The sequence below is a fragment of the Sus scrofa genome, chromosome 1 (assembly GCF_000003025.6).
Source record: "Sus scrofa isolate TJ Tabasco breed Duroc chromosome 1, Sscrofa11.1, whole genome shotgun sequence".
In the NCBI taxonomy this organism is placed as follows: Eukaryota; Metazoa; Chordata; class Mammalia; order Artiodactyla; family Suidae; genus Sus; species Sus scrofa.
The window spans coordinates 34012418-34027247 of record NC_010443.5 but is presented as its reverse complement, the minus strand read 5'-3'; the positions used below and the strand labels follow the sequence as shown (position 1 = coordinate 34027247).

The following is a 14830-nucleotide window of genomic DNA, read 5'->3' as shown; positions in this document are numbered from 1 at the left end:
ATCCCCATTACTCTCCCATATTATATTATTTTATGTACAATATGACTTCATTATAAGCAGGTATGAAAAATACATTGAAAATCAAATATTGTAATAAACATTTTTCTAATTCATCTTAAGTCTTAAAAACTTGGATATTCAAATTACACACACTTTGGCTCTTTTTCTTGGCCAAGGGGGAATAAATTTTAATTCTAGGTTTCCTAAATTTGTTTAAGACATTGAGGATAAATTTAGGTTGATCTGTTTCTCTTTTTTAGAGAAACATATTCCAGAAGAATAACATGTTTTTCAAATTTTAAATAATCAAAATACATTTGGAAGCTCAAAATTTTACATTATGGATCTATGTCCTACTGTCCTTCCCAAAGTCAATTTCTACCTCCTACTAAATATTTTTATTAATTTAGGGAATTCTGAATGGTTTAGTCAAATATATGAAACACTCTTTTCTGCTGCCTTTCCAGACTCCTGTCATTGAGAAAATGTCTGGCTGATTTTGAACAAGCATGCTATGTGAAATTTTGGAAGCTTATCTTAATAGAACCAAAAACTTTTTACATAGATTCACCCCTCATTACTCACAGTAATGCCAAGTGCTATAGTCCAGGCAGATATTTATTGTTTTATATGTGAAAAGTCATTAGAGTAAGGCTATCTCTCAGTGAAGCAGGGGAATAAAAGTTTTCTGAATTTTAGTTCCTTATAGAGCTCCATGTAATGAGCTCTTAGAAGACACTGAGGAGCTGCAATTTAAAAACTCTGTTTAATCAGCCATGGCGGGCTATGTTCCATTCCCTATGGAACAACTCTGAGAGAAATCTGGGTTCCTCCTCCTCCATCCAGAGCATCACCAAGAATTGCTTTGTGGTCAGGTCTGCCGTGAGAGGCCACAAAGAGCCAGGGGCTGTGAAGCTGGGTCTCTGCTTGTCAGCATGGAGGAAACGGCAGAATACAAATCATCGGCTTTGTTTTATGAATGTCTATTTACAATGCTGGGGTGGAATTTTTTTTAAAAAAGCACCGTAGCATTTGCATTGAATCTGTCAGTCAAACTCCAATGTTGATTCCTGTCCTGTAAATGATCTTGCTTTCCTATTTTTTTTTAATCCCTTCTACAAGGTTACTGTCAATGTCAAATGATGTAAACCTCAAGCATACGTTGTATGGGGCTCAGCATGCATATTGAGAGGAAAGAAATTTTTCTAATGAAAAGGGATAACAGCATTCATTCAGACTAAGCCTATTTGATTGCATAAGGGAAAGTGTATCTTCTTTAGGAGTTTTAATTGTAGTCTATCATAACATAAAACTTGCCGCTATGCTTTTCTTTTTCTTTGACCAAAGCATTTCCCCGTTTAGCTTGTAGTCTATGTAAAGTGCGTGTGGAATGGAGTGCTATGGTTGCTGAAAACATTCAGACCCTCAGAAAATGAGTGACCTCAGGGATGTAGTAATCTCCCAATTTTAACAAAGATCCTTCTCTGTTTGAGAATTGTAATGCTCAAGCTCTGGACTAGGAAAATGACAGGAGGGGCTGTGTTTGGTTCCAGGGAGTTTAACCTAGTTCAGCAAGGCTGCAATACTGCGGGAAATAATACCTGAATTGATATTTGTGTCAGACTTGTTGGTGGGTGAGGTTCGTATAAAGGTTACTCCTAAGGAAATGTCTGTCATTCTCACTCTGCACATTCATGATTTCTGCTTCTTTCCAATCCTGCCCTCTAGAAAAATAAAATGATTTTAAAATAATAAGTAAAATATGAGGTAATAGCCCATCTTCTGTCCTGTCATAATCACACATCACCTCTCTTATAGCTCACAGCAGCTGGAGGAGAGTTGACATTTACCGTATCATACGACCTCGAAGAAGAAGAAGATGATGATACAGAACGCATCCTCCAGCTTATGATTATCTTAGAGGTAGAGTATGGAGACCATCATTTATGTTTAACTGCTTTTCACTCATGTTATCTGATGTTATTCCTTACCCAGGGGTTTGACATTAATTTATATACCACTAGAGAAAAATATATCTTGGGAATTTGTTATGCCAGTCTTATGTTTCATTCTGAGACATATCTAGAAGACTGACTATATTGGATTCCAATGATAAAGGAGATGGTTTGAGCAGACTTGGAATTTAAATTTAAAACTTAATGACCATATTCCCAAGAATATAAGAGACAGAAAGTGTTTAGGCCAATGGCTGATTTACATAGTTGTATTTTTTTCCATCTCTCCTTGCTTCCAAGTACATTTTATTGTTTATTGCTTTGTTTATATTAGGTAGAAGTAAATGAAAAAGGAAACTTACCTATTTAGGTATAGTTAAATCTTGACTTCAAAACTTCTAATTTAGGTAAGAAAAGTATAGAAGAAATTGCTTCCAGGATTTGGAGGGTCATAGGCGGTTCCCAAATGCTAGGATCCTAAAGTTATCATAAAGGCTCTCTTCTGCCCTTTCTCACATTTTTCCTTTCATATAATACATGCCCTCCCCTCAGCTCACACAACTCAAAGACATTCATCTCATGTACATGTCTGATTCCAGATGGGTCTGTGCTGATTTAGCACCAGGCTCTTGTTTTCTGTTTTGAAACTTTCATGCATGTGAATCAATAAAAAAGGAAGAAATTCTTCCCCGAAAATGAATGTTTCCAGTGATAAATTAACTGGATGATATTATCATTACACATGTGTGTATGAAACTGGAAGTATGTCATGAAATTGAGGTAAAAGGGATTTTCTAAATGTAAAATGTTGAGAAGTTATATATTATTAATACAAATGAACTAAGAAAATAAAAGGTTAAGCTAAATGATAATGATGCCATTATCCTACTGTGAACATTAGACTACAGAGGTTTTTCTTGTTGTTTTTTTTTTCCCCAGATAAGAGTCCTTTAAAGCAATAGCTTAACACACTGTTCTAAGTTTTCTTCCCTATTTTCCTATACAACCTACACCATAAAATAGTATATTTGAAATACACAATTTTTTGCACAACTGTAAAATTGAGGTATTTGTAATCACATATATCTGTGAGTTGCCAGGTATTTATTATTTTAGTTAATGGGGGTTAGTATCAAGGTCATACATAACCAAGAAGCTTATACTTTATAAAGCATCTGGTTAAGGGTAATAGTTAAATTGCTTTCTCTGCCTTTTATACATACTAAAAATATACCGAATGACGGGGAAACCAACCTGAAATTAAAAACCAAATACCGATCCTCCCCCCGCTTTTTTCCCCACAGTTTTACCCTCTAATCCTTTCTTTTTTCCTTTAGGGAAATAATTTGAGAATCAGCACAGCCCAAGATGAGGTGTATCTGAAACCCTCTAAAGAACATATTAATGTGCTGACACTTAAAGAAGAATTATTTACCATACACGGCACAAATTTCCCAGTCAGTAGAAAAGAGTTTATGACAGTACTGGCGAATTTAAAGAGAGTCCTCATACAAATCACATACAGCCTTGGGATGGATGCCATCTTCAGGTAAGCACAGGAACTGCACTTCCCACTGTCGACACATTTACTTTGGGGTGAATGCGCATGTGCAGAGTGACTTTGAAGCTCTGTAAGATTTGCTGTCCTCAAATAAATAGTAGATAAGAATGGAACACTGCTTTTCTGAAAAGTGTTTCTTTTAGGCTTTAAAATTTTATATCCAGAATGAATCTGTCTTAGTCCTTTTTTAGTATGGATGATTCTTTCATAATTCTGCCAGAACATGCAATAAAAATGATCCCTATACTGAGAGATGCTGTACTGGGAAATAAAGTCTCGTCTGTGATAACTCAGATGGGGGAAACTAAAATGATACAATTCCAGGGTGCCCGTATGCAGAAAGTGGTTTGTAAAATATTTCTTTCATGAATTAATAGTATAATAGTTTCTGACTGACTTAATAGTGTATAGTCTGTAATAAGAAATGTAAGAACCTTCATTTAAATCACCACAGGTCAAACACTGTAATACTGTAATGGCAGCATGATATAAAGGGCAGTATGAGCTTTGGAGGCAACCTGGCCAGGAATTCAATTAGCTCTGTTGCTTATTATATATGTGTGACCTTTGGCAAGTGGTTGGTCTTTGTAGAAACTTGATTTCTTCGAATGTAAAGTGGAGATAATAGTGCCTGCCTTTCGGGGTCATTATGAAAATAACATGTGATAATTATGTAAAATACTCATTACCTAGAACATTTCAAAGGTTTGTTCCTTTTTGTTCTCCATTTTTTTCCTTAGAGAACTCCCTGACTTGAACCAAACATGCCCATATGAGGCTGATGGTAGGCAGCTGTGCTTTTCATTTTTAAAACAATGACGTATTTGAGAAAATTTTCATTTCAACTGTGGCTGAATGCATTCTTTTCCCTTCTCCTTTTCTACTCTTAACAGTAAATAGCATAAGTTATCATGGCAATTTTGTCCTAAATCAGATTAGGTTAGATGACCCCAAACTGACAACTTGGCATGCCCATATACAAAGCATGTCGTTAATACTGGTTTATCTGCAAAAAAGTTTTTTGTTTTTTTTTTTTTTTAATTGCCGATGCTCCCCCACCCCCTTCATTTGCTTGTGCTGCCTAGTTTGTCTTTTGCTTGTAGTATTTCAACTAAGTGTAATCATCATTACCATCCCAGAAGGAGGGAACTGCAGATTCATAAACAGATTTACTGCCAAACAATGCACCTCTTTTGCATAGTCAGTTCTGCTAGGAGCAGGGTTAAAATGCCATGAAGATGAGAAGCAGCACTTAGGAATTAATTATGTTTTTCCACATTTAGTAAATAGAAATTGGATGTTTAAAGAGTACAAAGAGATGAGCCCTCTGGCTTTCAAAATAAATGACAAGCAAATTGACAAAAAGGGGCTGGGGGGCTTATTTACTTTTGTCAGCCTTACTTCTCAGACTGGTTAATCCAAAGGCATTTCCCCCTGATTCATGTCAGGTGATTTCAGTGTCTATGCAGCTTAAAATCATTAGTTTCATTTGAGTCATCTGAGGTTTTCCCATACATGAGCGATGTGTTCACCGAGCATGGCTATGGGGTCTGACACAGAAATTAATCCAGGTAGGTGACGCTTTCTGCAGCCTACTTTACATGAGGCACTGTGGCTCAAGAAGTAAAAGCCATGTCAGATTTGAAACTACTACCCTCTTCAGGTTAGTGGAAAGTCAGCATGAATCCTGAGTCAGTAGCTTGTTATATTTTATTTATCTCTGATCCGCTAGTGGATTGAGTCATATTTGTAAAACATCACTTGAATTGATTTCAACTTGTCTTGCACAGTGGGCTTCCAATGTGGTATACAGCTTGTGTGCAAGCACAAGTAAATTGAAGCTATCTCAAGAGAAATTCATGTTTAGAATTATTTAAGGAAGATTTACTTCTATGGTAGTTCTCCCATTTGCTGGGAGCTCCACCCAGTTGTGGAGGGACTGGAATTGAATAGTGGAAGCAGAACTGGGTTGCCGGTCCAGATTTTAACTTCTGTTTTCAACTTCGCTATGTAAAAGTTGTAAACATAAATGTATTTTGTCCTGGTTGGATTTCCATCACCTCATCTGTAAAATGAGGAGGACAACTGTTTGCCAAGTTCAAAATATCACTATGAGAATGGAATTAGAGAACTAACAAAGCACTTTGCTAATTGTAAATCAGTGCACAGAGTATTTCTATCTGAACTTCATCATTCCAAGGAATACCATTTTCTTCAAGTACCATTAAGACTTGGAGACATCTAGGGTAAAGCACTGCTGATGTTCCTAGAATTGTGACAGTTCTTTCTGTCCTTCTCTTCCAGAATTCTAAAAGGCCCATACAAAAAATGAATTGATTTCCTTCTTATTGTCCTCATAGAAAAGATGAAGATAAAAATGAAAAACTTTTCATTCTTCTAAGAATATAAAAGAAATCAATGTAACCTAACTGTGCATCTTTCTCCTTTAAATCCTCCAAACCTTAGATTTAGTAGCATCCTTGATATTTAACTCAAGAAGCCTATTCAGCTTTCTCAAATACCTATTAGATATAGGCTTTACAAAAACATTTTTTCTTCTACTCTATAATAGGCATTAGTACTTCATCAAATTTTCAATCTCCTCCTTTTGGAATATTGCATTTCCCTATGCATAGGACTTGGGTCAGCTAATGAAATTTGAGCTAAAATGATGTATTACTCTTCATCCCTTTCCACTAATTCCTGGAAAAGCATTGAATTACCAGTATGTGACTCTATGGAGCTTACTTAGCTCCCAGAAGATGAAACAGTCTGAAATATTGACAGCACATAAAGGTCAGCTGCCCTAACAGTTGCCCAGACCTGGAGAGGATTTTACATGAGTGAACTTCTGTTTTCTGTTAAGCCCCTGAGAATTTGGAGTTATTGGTTACCATAGCATAACTGAGCCCATCATGCCCTTGTTGTTATACACCCATGTGTCTTTATTGCTTGAAAGGAAAGACAGAATTTCTTCAAGGAAAGATGTTGTAACATGACTTTTTTTTTTTTTTCCCCTTTGGTCATGCCCACAGCATGCAGAAGTTCCTGGGCTAGGGGTCGAACCTGCCCTTGAGCGGAGACAACACCAAATCCTTAACCCACTGTGCCACCTAGAAGCTCCCTCACATGACTTTTAAGAGTAATTTTTTTTTTTTTTGGTATCAAAAATACTCCATAGAATTTGGATTTCCCACTGTGGCACAGTGGGTCAAGAATCCAACTGCAGTGGCTCAGGCTGCTATGGAGGCATGGGTTTGATTCCCAACCCAGCACAGTGATTTAAAGGATCTGCCATTGCTGCAACACAGATCACAACTGCAGCTCAGCTTCAATCCCTGGCCTGGGAACTTCCATACACTGCAGGCATGGCCATTAAAAAAAAATATATATATATATATATATATACACACATATATATATGTATGTATATAAATACACAAAATATATGTATATATATGTATATATATATACACACACATATGTATATGTGTATGTATACATATTTGTATGTATTGCACAGAATTTGTATAATAAATATTCTAGAAAATCCCTTATAAACAAAGGAGTGTTTTCGAATTTCCATCGTGGCTCAGCGTTAATGAATCCAACTAGTATCCATGAGGATGCAGGTTCGATCCCAGGCCCTGCTCAGTGGGTTAGGAATCCAGCGTTGCCATGAGCTGTGGTGCAGGTCACAGACACAGCTTGGATCTGGCATTGCTGTGGTGTAGGCCGGCAGCTGTAGCTCTGATTCAACCTCTAGCCTGGGAACTTCCATATGCTGCAGGTGCAGCCCTAAAAAAAAAAAAAAAAAAAAAAGACTAAGTGAGAAAATGATGTATATAAACCACCTGACTACTATTTCAAGCAGTCAGGTAACAAGCTAACCATTTTGAGTTTAAATCTGTGCTGCACCATTTGCTTACAGTATTAGATAGACAAGGCACCTTACTTCAGGTTTTTCTTTTGTGGATGTAGACAAAAACGTGATTACTGCATTCGTTTCGTTAATATTTAAAAGAGACATTTCTCAAGTTCCCATTATAGAAGACACTCAGTATACAGTAATTATTAATTATCTAGGCCAAGGAAAGAGGATACAAAGATGGATAAATAAGCATTGAATTCAAAAAAGGCGTAAGTTCAGTGTGAAAAGCAAACGTGTGTTAGTATAATGAAGAGTGCAATGGAAGTGTGCACAGTGCACCCTGGTAGGACTGAGGAAGAAGAGATGAATTCTCATATTAGCATTTAATATATTTTTGATAATGGCTGCAACAGTTGCAGAGTCTGTCACTTATTTCCCTTACTTGATGTGGACTGAAAATATTAAGAGACGGGAGTCCCTTCATGGCTCAGCAGAAACAAATCTGACTAGTATCCATGAGGACGCAGGTCGGGTCCTTGGCCTCACTCGGTGGGTTAAGGATCCAGCATTGCTCTGAGCAGTAGTGTAGGTTGCAGACGAGGCTTGGATCCCACATTGCTGTGGCTGTGGTGTAGGCTAGCAGCCACAGCTCTGATTCGACCCCTAGCCTGGGAACCTCCATATGCCATGGGTGTGGCCCTAAAAAGACCAAAAAAAAAAAAAAAATTGGGAGCAAACGTCTAGCTCATTCCCACTGGGTCTGGCCAGTTCCCAGTGATTCCAATACTGACTGAGCCAGTGACTGAGTCCGTTGCCTTTTAGGAATGGAGTGAAAAAAATGATCAGACTTCACTAACTGACCACTACTGTGTGGAACTTCCTTAAAAGAGAGGTTAAAGGAAGTTCCAAGTCATCATCTTATATTTTATTAAAAATGAAATACAACAAAGCACCTGAACAGCAATCAAATCTTTCTATGGGTGACTAACCTAAAGTAACATTTGTTTAAGTAGACTTTAAATGGAGGTCGTCTATATAAAATAAAAAAGTGAATTGGAAAAAAAAATAATTATTTAAGAGTTTTAAGATCAAATATCCTGTTGTTCAAAGAATTTTTTTTTTCCTATTTTGTGAAGCCTGACATTTAACTCTGGTAGAAAATATAGTAAAACAAAAATATTAAGAACAATCTTTAAGTCAGTACCAGGACAGTATTTCTAATATGATTCCAATATTTTCAATGCTAATTTATATAATTATGTCTTTTCATTCATCATCTTATCTCTATTTCTCCCTCATAATGCGAAGGAAAAATAGGCAGCTAAAATGTTTGACTTAAAGAGTTCCCTGGTGGCTCAGGATCTAGCATTGTCACTACTGTGGCTCAGGTTGCTGCTGTGGCATGGGTTAGATCCCTGACCTGAGATCTTCTGCATGCCACAGGTGCAGTCAAAAAAAATTTTTTTTTACTTAGTTGTCAAATTTTTGATGGTTCATACATCTCCAAATGTTAGTACTTCATTACTACCAGCATTATATATTTAAATGAATGCAGCCTGTATCCAGAAAAGAAAATGACCATATTGGAGAGAAAAAAAGAATAAACCACAGCCTTCTTCATGAGCAACACTTAAAACTGTTAAACGCATTAAAATCTCATTTAATGAACAGCAGAACCTAATGAGCATTGGGACTGCTTGGTGAATACTAATGTGGAATATTGCTGGGAAAGATGTTTGAATGTTAAATTTCCTATAGCTCAAAATGGTTACATAGATTAAGGAGAGAAACATCTGCTGTTCAAAGACAAATGAAAGTTGGCCGTTCACTGAAAATATTTTTGTTTCTGTTTTGTTATATTTTAAATTGTTTCTTAAAGTAGTCATTTACTTCATTTTTCTTTTTCTTTTTTTTTTTTTTTTTTTTTTTTTTTTTTAGGGCCACACCTGCAGCCTATGGACATTCCCAGGCTAGGGGTCAAATCAGAGCTATGGCTGCTAGCCTACACCACAGCCATAGCAATGCCAGATCCAAGCCATGTCTTTGACCTACATGGCAGCTTACAACAATGCCGGATCCTTAACCCATTGAGCGAGGCCAGGGATCAAACCCGAATCCTCATGGTTACTAGTCAGGTTCGTTACCTCTGCGCCACAGGGGAATTCCTCATTTTTCTGTTTTAAAGCATTCCCGTACTCTTTCCTCATGTTTTTCTCGTAATTTTATATTGAAAATTCTGGGACTATATCTAGATGTAGTTGACTTGACTGCTATTTATTAAATTATAATAGTCTCTTCTATGAAAATCAATTAATATAGTAATCGTGAAATCATCTAATTCTGAAATGAAAGTGATCAGGAATACAGGTTTGTCATGTGACAGTCCATTAATTGCAGGCAATTAGATGCCACAATAAATTCAGATGAGTTCTGGCCTTTGGCCTCAGGTCCTAATGCTAACAGTTTTCAATTTATTTTCTTTGTTAGATCAAACAAGTAATTTTTTTCTTCTACTTATTTTATTCATCTGAAATGTTAATACTAAGCTTTAGTGTATCTTTTGTTAGGGAGTATGTTACTCACTGTTTGTAATATAACTACATTTTCCATTCACCTATCCATTTATTTATTCATTCGTGTCCGTGATTAGTCTTGTATCCATCCATTTATCCATCTGTCTATTCACCTATTCATTATCTGTCTATCCGTCTTTCCGTCTGTAGATCCATGTATCCAACAAAAATGTATTGAGTATGCATTGAAGTGATCAGACTAGGTATATGGATGACAAAACAGGGTCTTTGTTCTTAAGGAGGAGCTCATAAGTTCATGTCAACATAAGCAAGTACCATCCTTATTTTAGTAACCCTTCCAAACCTTATGTTGTGTTAAGAATTGCTGGATCTAGATATTCCATCCCTAGTTATATACCCCAAAGAATTAAAAACAGGTACTTAATAATACTTGTACATGAATGTTTATAGCAGTGTATTTACAATAGCAAAAAGTGGAAATAGCCAAACATCCATTAATGGATGGACAAAGAAAGTGTGGTATATCAAACAATAAAATATTACTCAGTGATAAAAAAATGAATGAAATATTGATATTTGCTACAGCATGGATGAACCTTGGGAACGCTATGCTAACCAACAGAAGCCAGACACAAAAACTCATGTATTGTACATGTCCATTTGTACGAAATATCTAGAATAGATAAATCCATGAAATATCTAGAATAGATAAATCCATGGATAAAACCAACAGAAGCCAGACACAAAAACTCATGTATTGTACATGTCCATTTGTACGAAATATCTAGAATAGATAAATCCATAGATAAATCAATTCTGTGGAGATAAATCCACAGAAAGCACATTTGTAGTTGGCAGGGATTGGGGCACAGAGAGTGATTGCTTGATAAGGGTAGGGTTATTATCACAACTTTGTGAATGTACTACATGACATTTTAAAGCAGTTAGTTTATGTTATATGAATTTCACCTCAGTTTTAGAAAATGCTAGTTTTTTTTAACTTTGGAGACAAGTTTACTTGGTGGGGACAAAAATGACAATTTGAAATTTGTAAAAAATCTCTATGTGACCTATAAAAGAATGATTTTTAATGCTTACCAGTTTAGGACCTTCTGCCAGGTTGTCTAATCAGTGCCCCCAGAAGAGAAAGCATTCAAGAAATAGTGTTGGATGAATTCATGTATAAAGATAATTTACTTGTCCTAGAGAATGCCAGCTAGCACTCAGCACCTGGGGCAGCCCCACCCAAATGCCTGTTTTCTAAGATTTCAAGTTGATTTTCCTTTTCTACTTCTTCTTGATTATGTATGAACTTATATATGTTCCAAGGTACTATCAAGAGTCTAGGACCAGAAAAATTAGGGTAAAAACAATGAAGATTTTAGCCATGTTACTGAAAAGCTTACAACTTGGTTAAAGGTTGCCGCTTTTGAAGATACATTTAATGAGCCCATTAACTTTGTTCTCTGGCTTGATTACAACACATATTCTCAAATTGGCAAGCTCTTCAGTAATCATGAATTGCCAGTCAATAAAAATACCACCACTCTTAAGAAACCAGCTAAAAATGCATGCCCTAAAAAGGGTCAGGTTCATTTTTCTTATTGTTAAAAAAATGGCATATTATATATTACAGAGACCTGTCGATCATTTAAAAAAACAATAATTATCATTATAAGTCAATAGCAGTCATTTAATTTTGTGCTCTTATAATTATTTAATTTTGTGCTCTTATAATCATTTAATTTTGTGCTCTTATAGATAAAAATCTGGTTTTGGGGATACAAATAGTATTTCTTGTTTGTTGCAGTATTTCTTATTGTCATTTTTATCCTGTTTCCACAGTAAATGTATGCTAATAAAATGCCTAGCGTTTTATAAGCACAATATGTGTTATATATTATATCAAGGACTTTATAGTCATTGTTTTGTTTAATCCCTTCATCAAGCCCATGATATATGGACTCTTACATTATCTCCATTACACAGATGACAGTATTGAAGCTTAGAGATGTTAAGTAATTTCTCCTAGGCTATGGGACTGGTAAATGTCAGAGGTAAGATACCTCTGGTTTATCTGCCTCCTGAGTTTGTGTTCTTAACATTGAATATTTAAATTTTTCTTTTATTAAAAAATGGGAAAAAGTCTATTGACTTTTAAAACTTTACTCTTATTAGAGTAACATTCATTTAAATTGTGCATGTGTACTGTTTGTAAAATTTTTGGAATGAAATACACACACAACATACATGCATACCACTTATATAACAGTATTTTTCAATTTGGTCAGACTAGCTTTTCCTGGAAATAATGAATGATATCAAATCCCTCTGCTAAACTCACCAGATTTACAGAAGTACCAATAAAGTGATACCTATAAATACAGAAAACAATAAATTTAGGCCCAAAACAATTTAAGAAAATAGTTCTAATTCAATAGAGCATTTGACAAAGTTTCACTTTTACCTGCTAATATGCAGATTTCTTTCTGAGAAAAATCAATCAAAATAACTTTCATCTTTTTTTCTTGCTTCCATCTTTTCTTTAAATTTAAAAGCTCAGACTGAATATTAATATTGTGTTTTTCTGCTTTTCTAGTTTAAATGTTAAAACCAAAGCCATACGAATGCCTTGTTTTAAAAATTCCTTCAATGATATAATTTTAAACTTTAAAAAAAAAAAATGGAAGTTCCTGTTGTGGCACAGCAGAAACAAATCTGACTAGTGACCATGAGGTTGTAGTTTCAACCCCGGGCCTCACTCAGTGGGTTAAGGATCTGGTGTTGCCATGAGCTGTGATGTAGGTCGCAGATGTGGCTCAAATCCTGCATTGCTGTAACTGTGGTGTGGGCTGGTACTTGTAGCTCGGATTCTACTCTAGCCTGGAACCTCCCTATGCTGTGAGTGTGGTCCTAAAGAGCAAATAAATAAATAAATAAATAATTTTTTAAAAAGTTAAAAACGATACAGCCGAAAACTAAAAATGAGCAAGAATATTCTCATCTTTTTAGCATTTGATGGTGGTACGGTTTGTGGGCATGTTTAACTGGACTGACTTTTCCTAATGTGATGAATGGCTAGAGCTTCAAGTTTTGGATATTCTTTAACCCTTTTATCAACAGAGATAATTTGCTTATATTTACATCATTCTTGCTATACTATTCCAAAAGAAATGTGACATTGTGGAATCTAAAAAAAGGATACAATGAACTTTTCTGCAGAACAGATACTGACTCACAGCTTTGAAAAACTTATGGTTTCCAAATAAGACAGGTTGTCGGGTAGGGGGATGCACTGAGGGTTTGGGATGGAAATGCTGTAAAATTTGGTTGTGATGATTGTTGTACACCTATAAATGCAATAAAATTCATTAAGTAATTTTAAAAAATAAAACTCAAAAAAACAAAAGAGATGTAACACCTAAAAGCTTGTTTGCTTACTTACCATCTGTTTTTCCTTCTGCTCCAGGTTAAGCTCTGTTGGTCTTGAATCTGCCGGCCCTTATCCTACTGACAGAAGCTTTGCAGCAGCTGTGGAAGTTTGTCAGTGTCCACCAGGGTATACTGGCTCCTCCTGTGAAGTAAGTTTGCAAGAACATAGCTTCAGTGCATTCTAAGTTCCTTCAGCATTACTTTCAATGAATTAGTCTAAAATAAGTTGTTTTTTCCATCAGTTATTACACAAATGATAGTGTATTACTTAAAGAAGAACTCCCATGTCTGCCAAAAAGTCCTGGCTTTCAAATAGAATATTGCTCATTTAATGTCATCTTGAAATCATATTTCTTTTTTTTTCTATTTTTCTTTATTTTATTAAAGTAGAGTTGATTTACAGTGTTGTACTGTATAGCATAGTGGCCCAGTCATACATATGTATACATTCTTTTTCTCATATTATCTTCCAGTATATTCTGTCCCAAGAGACTGGATATAGTTTCCTGTGCTGTACAGTAGGATCTCATTGCTTCTCCATTCAAATGTAATAGTTTCATGTTTCTTTTTGAGATATTTTGCCTCATAATATGTAGCTAAAATCAGATGTTTTATAAGTGTTTGTTTTCTGTTTAATCTGTTGATGAAAATAGGATGAATGATGGTAGAAAAATATTTCAATATATTTTGCCTTCATTTCCACCTCAGTACTAAACCAGGAGTTTAGCAATATTTCTTTTCTTTTTCCTTTTTTAAATTTTCCTCCATTTTTTAATCTTATGTACTACATTCTTTCTCTACTTTATTCCTAAGAACACAACCAAATCACAATCATCTGAAGGACTCAGTTTTTAAAAATATATGGAAGAAATATCTTGATCTAGAAAATTTCCTACAGATCTTTGTTTAGCACCAAAAGTTTGAGATAACTATTGTTGTCTCAATAGTCTAGGTTTATAATAAAATTAATGTTCCCTACTTAATACTACAGTGTGTTATTTTAAGGTAATAATTTTTGTTTACTTTTCTGGGATTTTCTTTAGGTAGTGTGAACATCGATTTTATTTGAAATCTAGTCAGAAATTGTAAACACTATTTCCCTCATCGAGGGCATGGCTTGCAGATAAATAGGAGCTTAAATTCTGTAAAAGTGGTGCCTTTAAGGAATCATTTGAGTGTACCAAGCTGTTCCACTTCAGCACACTACCCATTATGCCATTTTCAGAAATACCCTAGGCATTGCTTTGTCAGTTCTCTTGTACTTTAAAATAATGCATGCTTCTAGAGGGTACACAGGGCTTAGAGTCATATTTGTAACAACTGTGTGTTCTTTAACTGGGCTCAGATACACCTATCTAAAAATAAGACTCAATGTAATTCGTAGAAGTACTCACTTTTCCAAAATTCGTATAGAGAAGAGAAAAATAATCATGGAAAGAATTAGTTCTCTCAGTCCAAATTTGATTTTACATGGAAA

At 35.3% G+C, this 14830-nt stretch overlaps 1 protein-coding gene across 1 annotated transcript in view; it reads left to right on the top strand.

Moving 5' to 3' along the window:
• Nucleotides 1–14830, top strand: part of LAMA2 (laminin subunit alpha 2) — a 594330-nt gene that overhangs the window by 332494 nt on the left and 247006 nt on the right. The window contains 3 exon segments of the mRNA XM_021084463.1: nt 1819–1923; nt 3293–3504; nt 13391–13502. Of these exon segments, the coding sequence (XP_020940122.1) occupies nt 1819–1923; nt 3293–3504; nt 13391–13502 (429 nt within the window).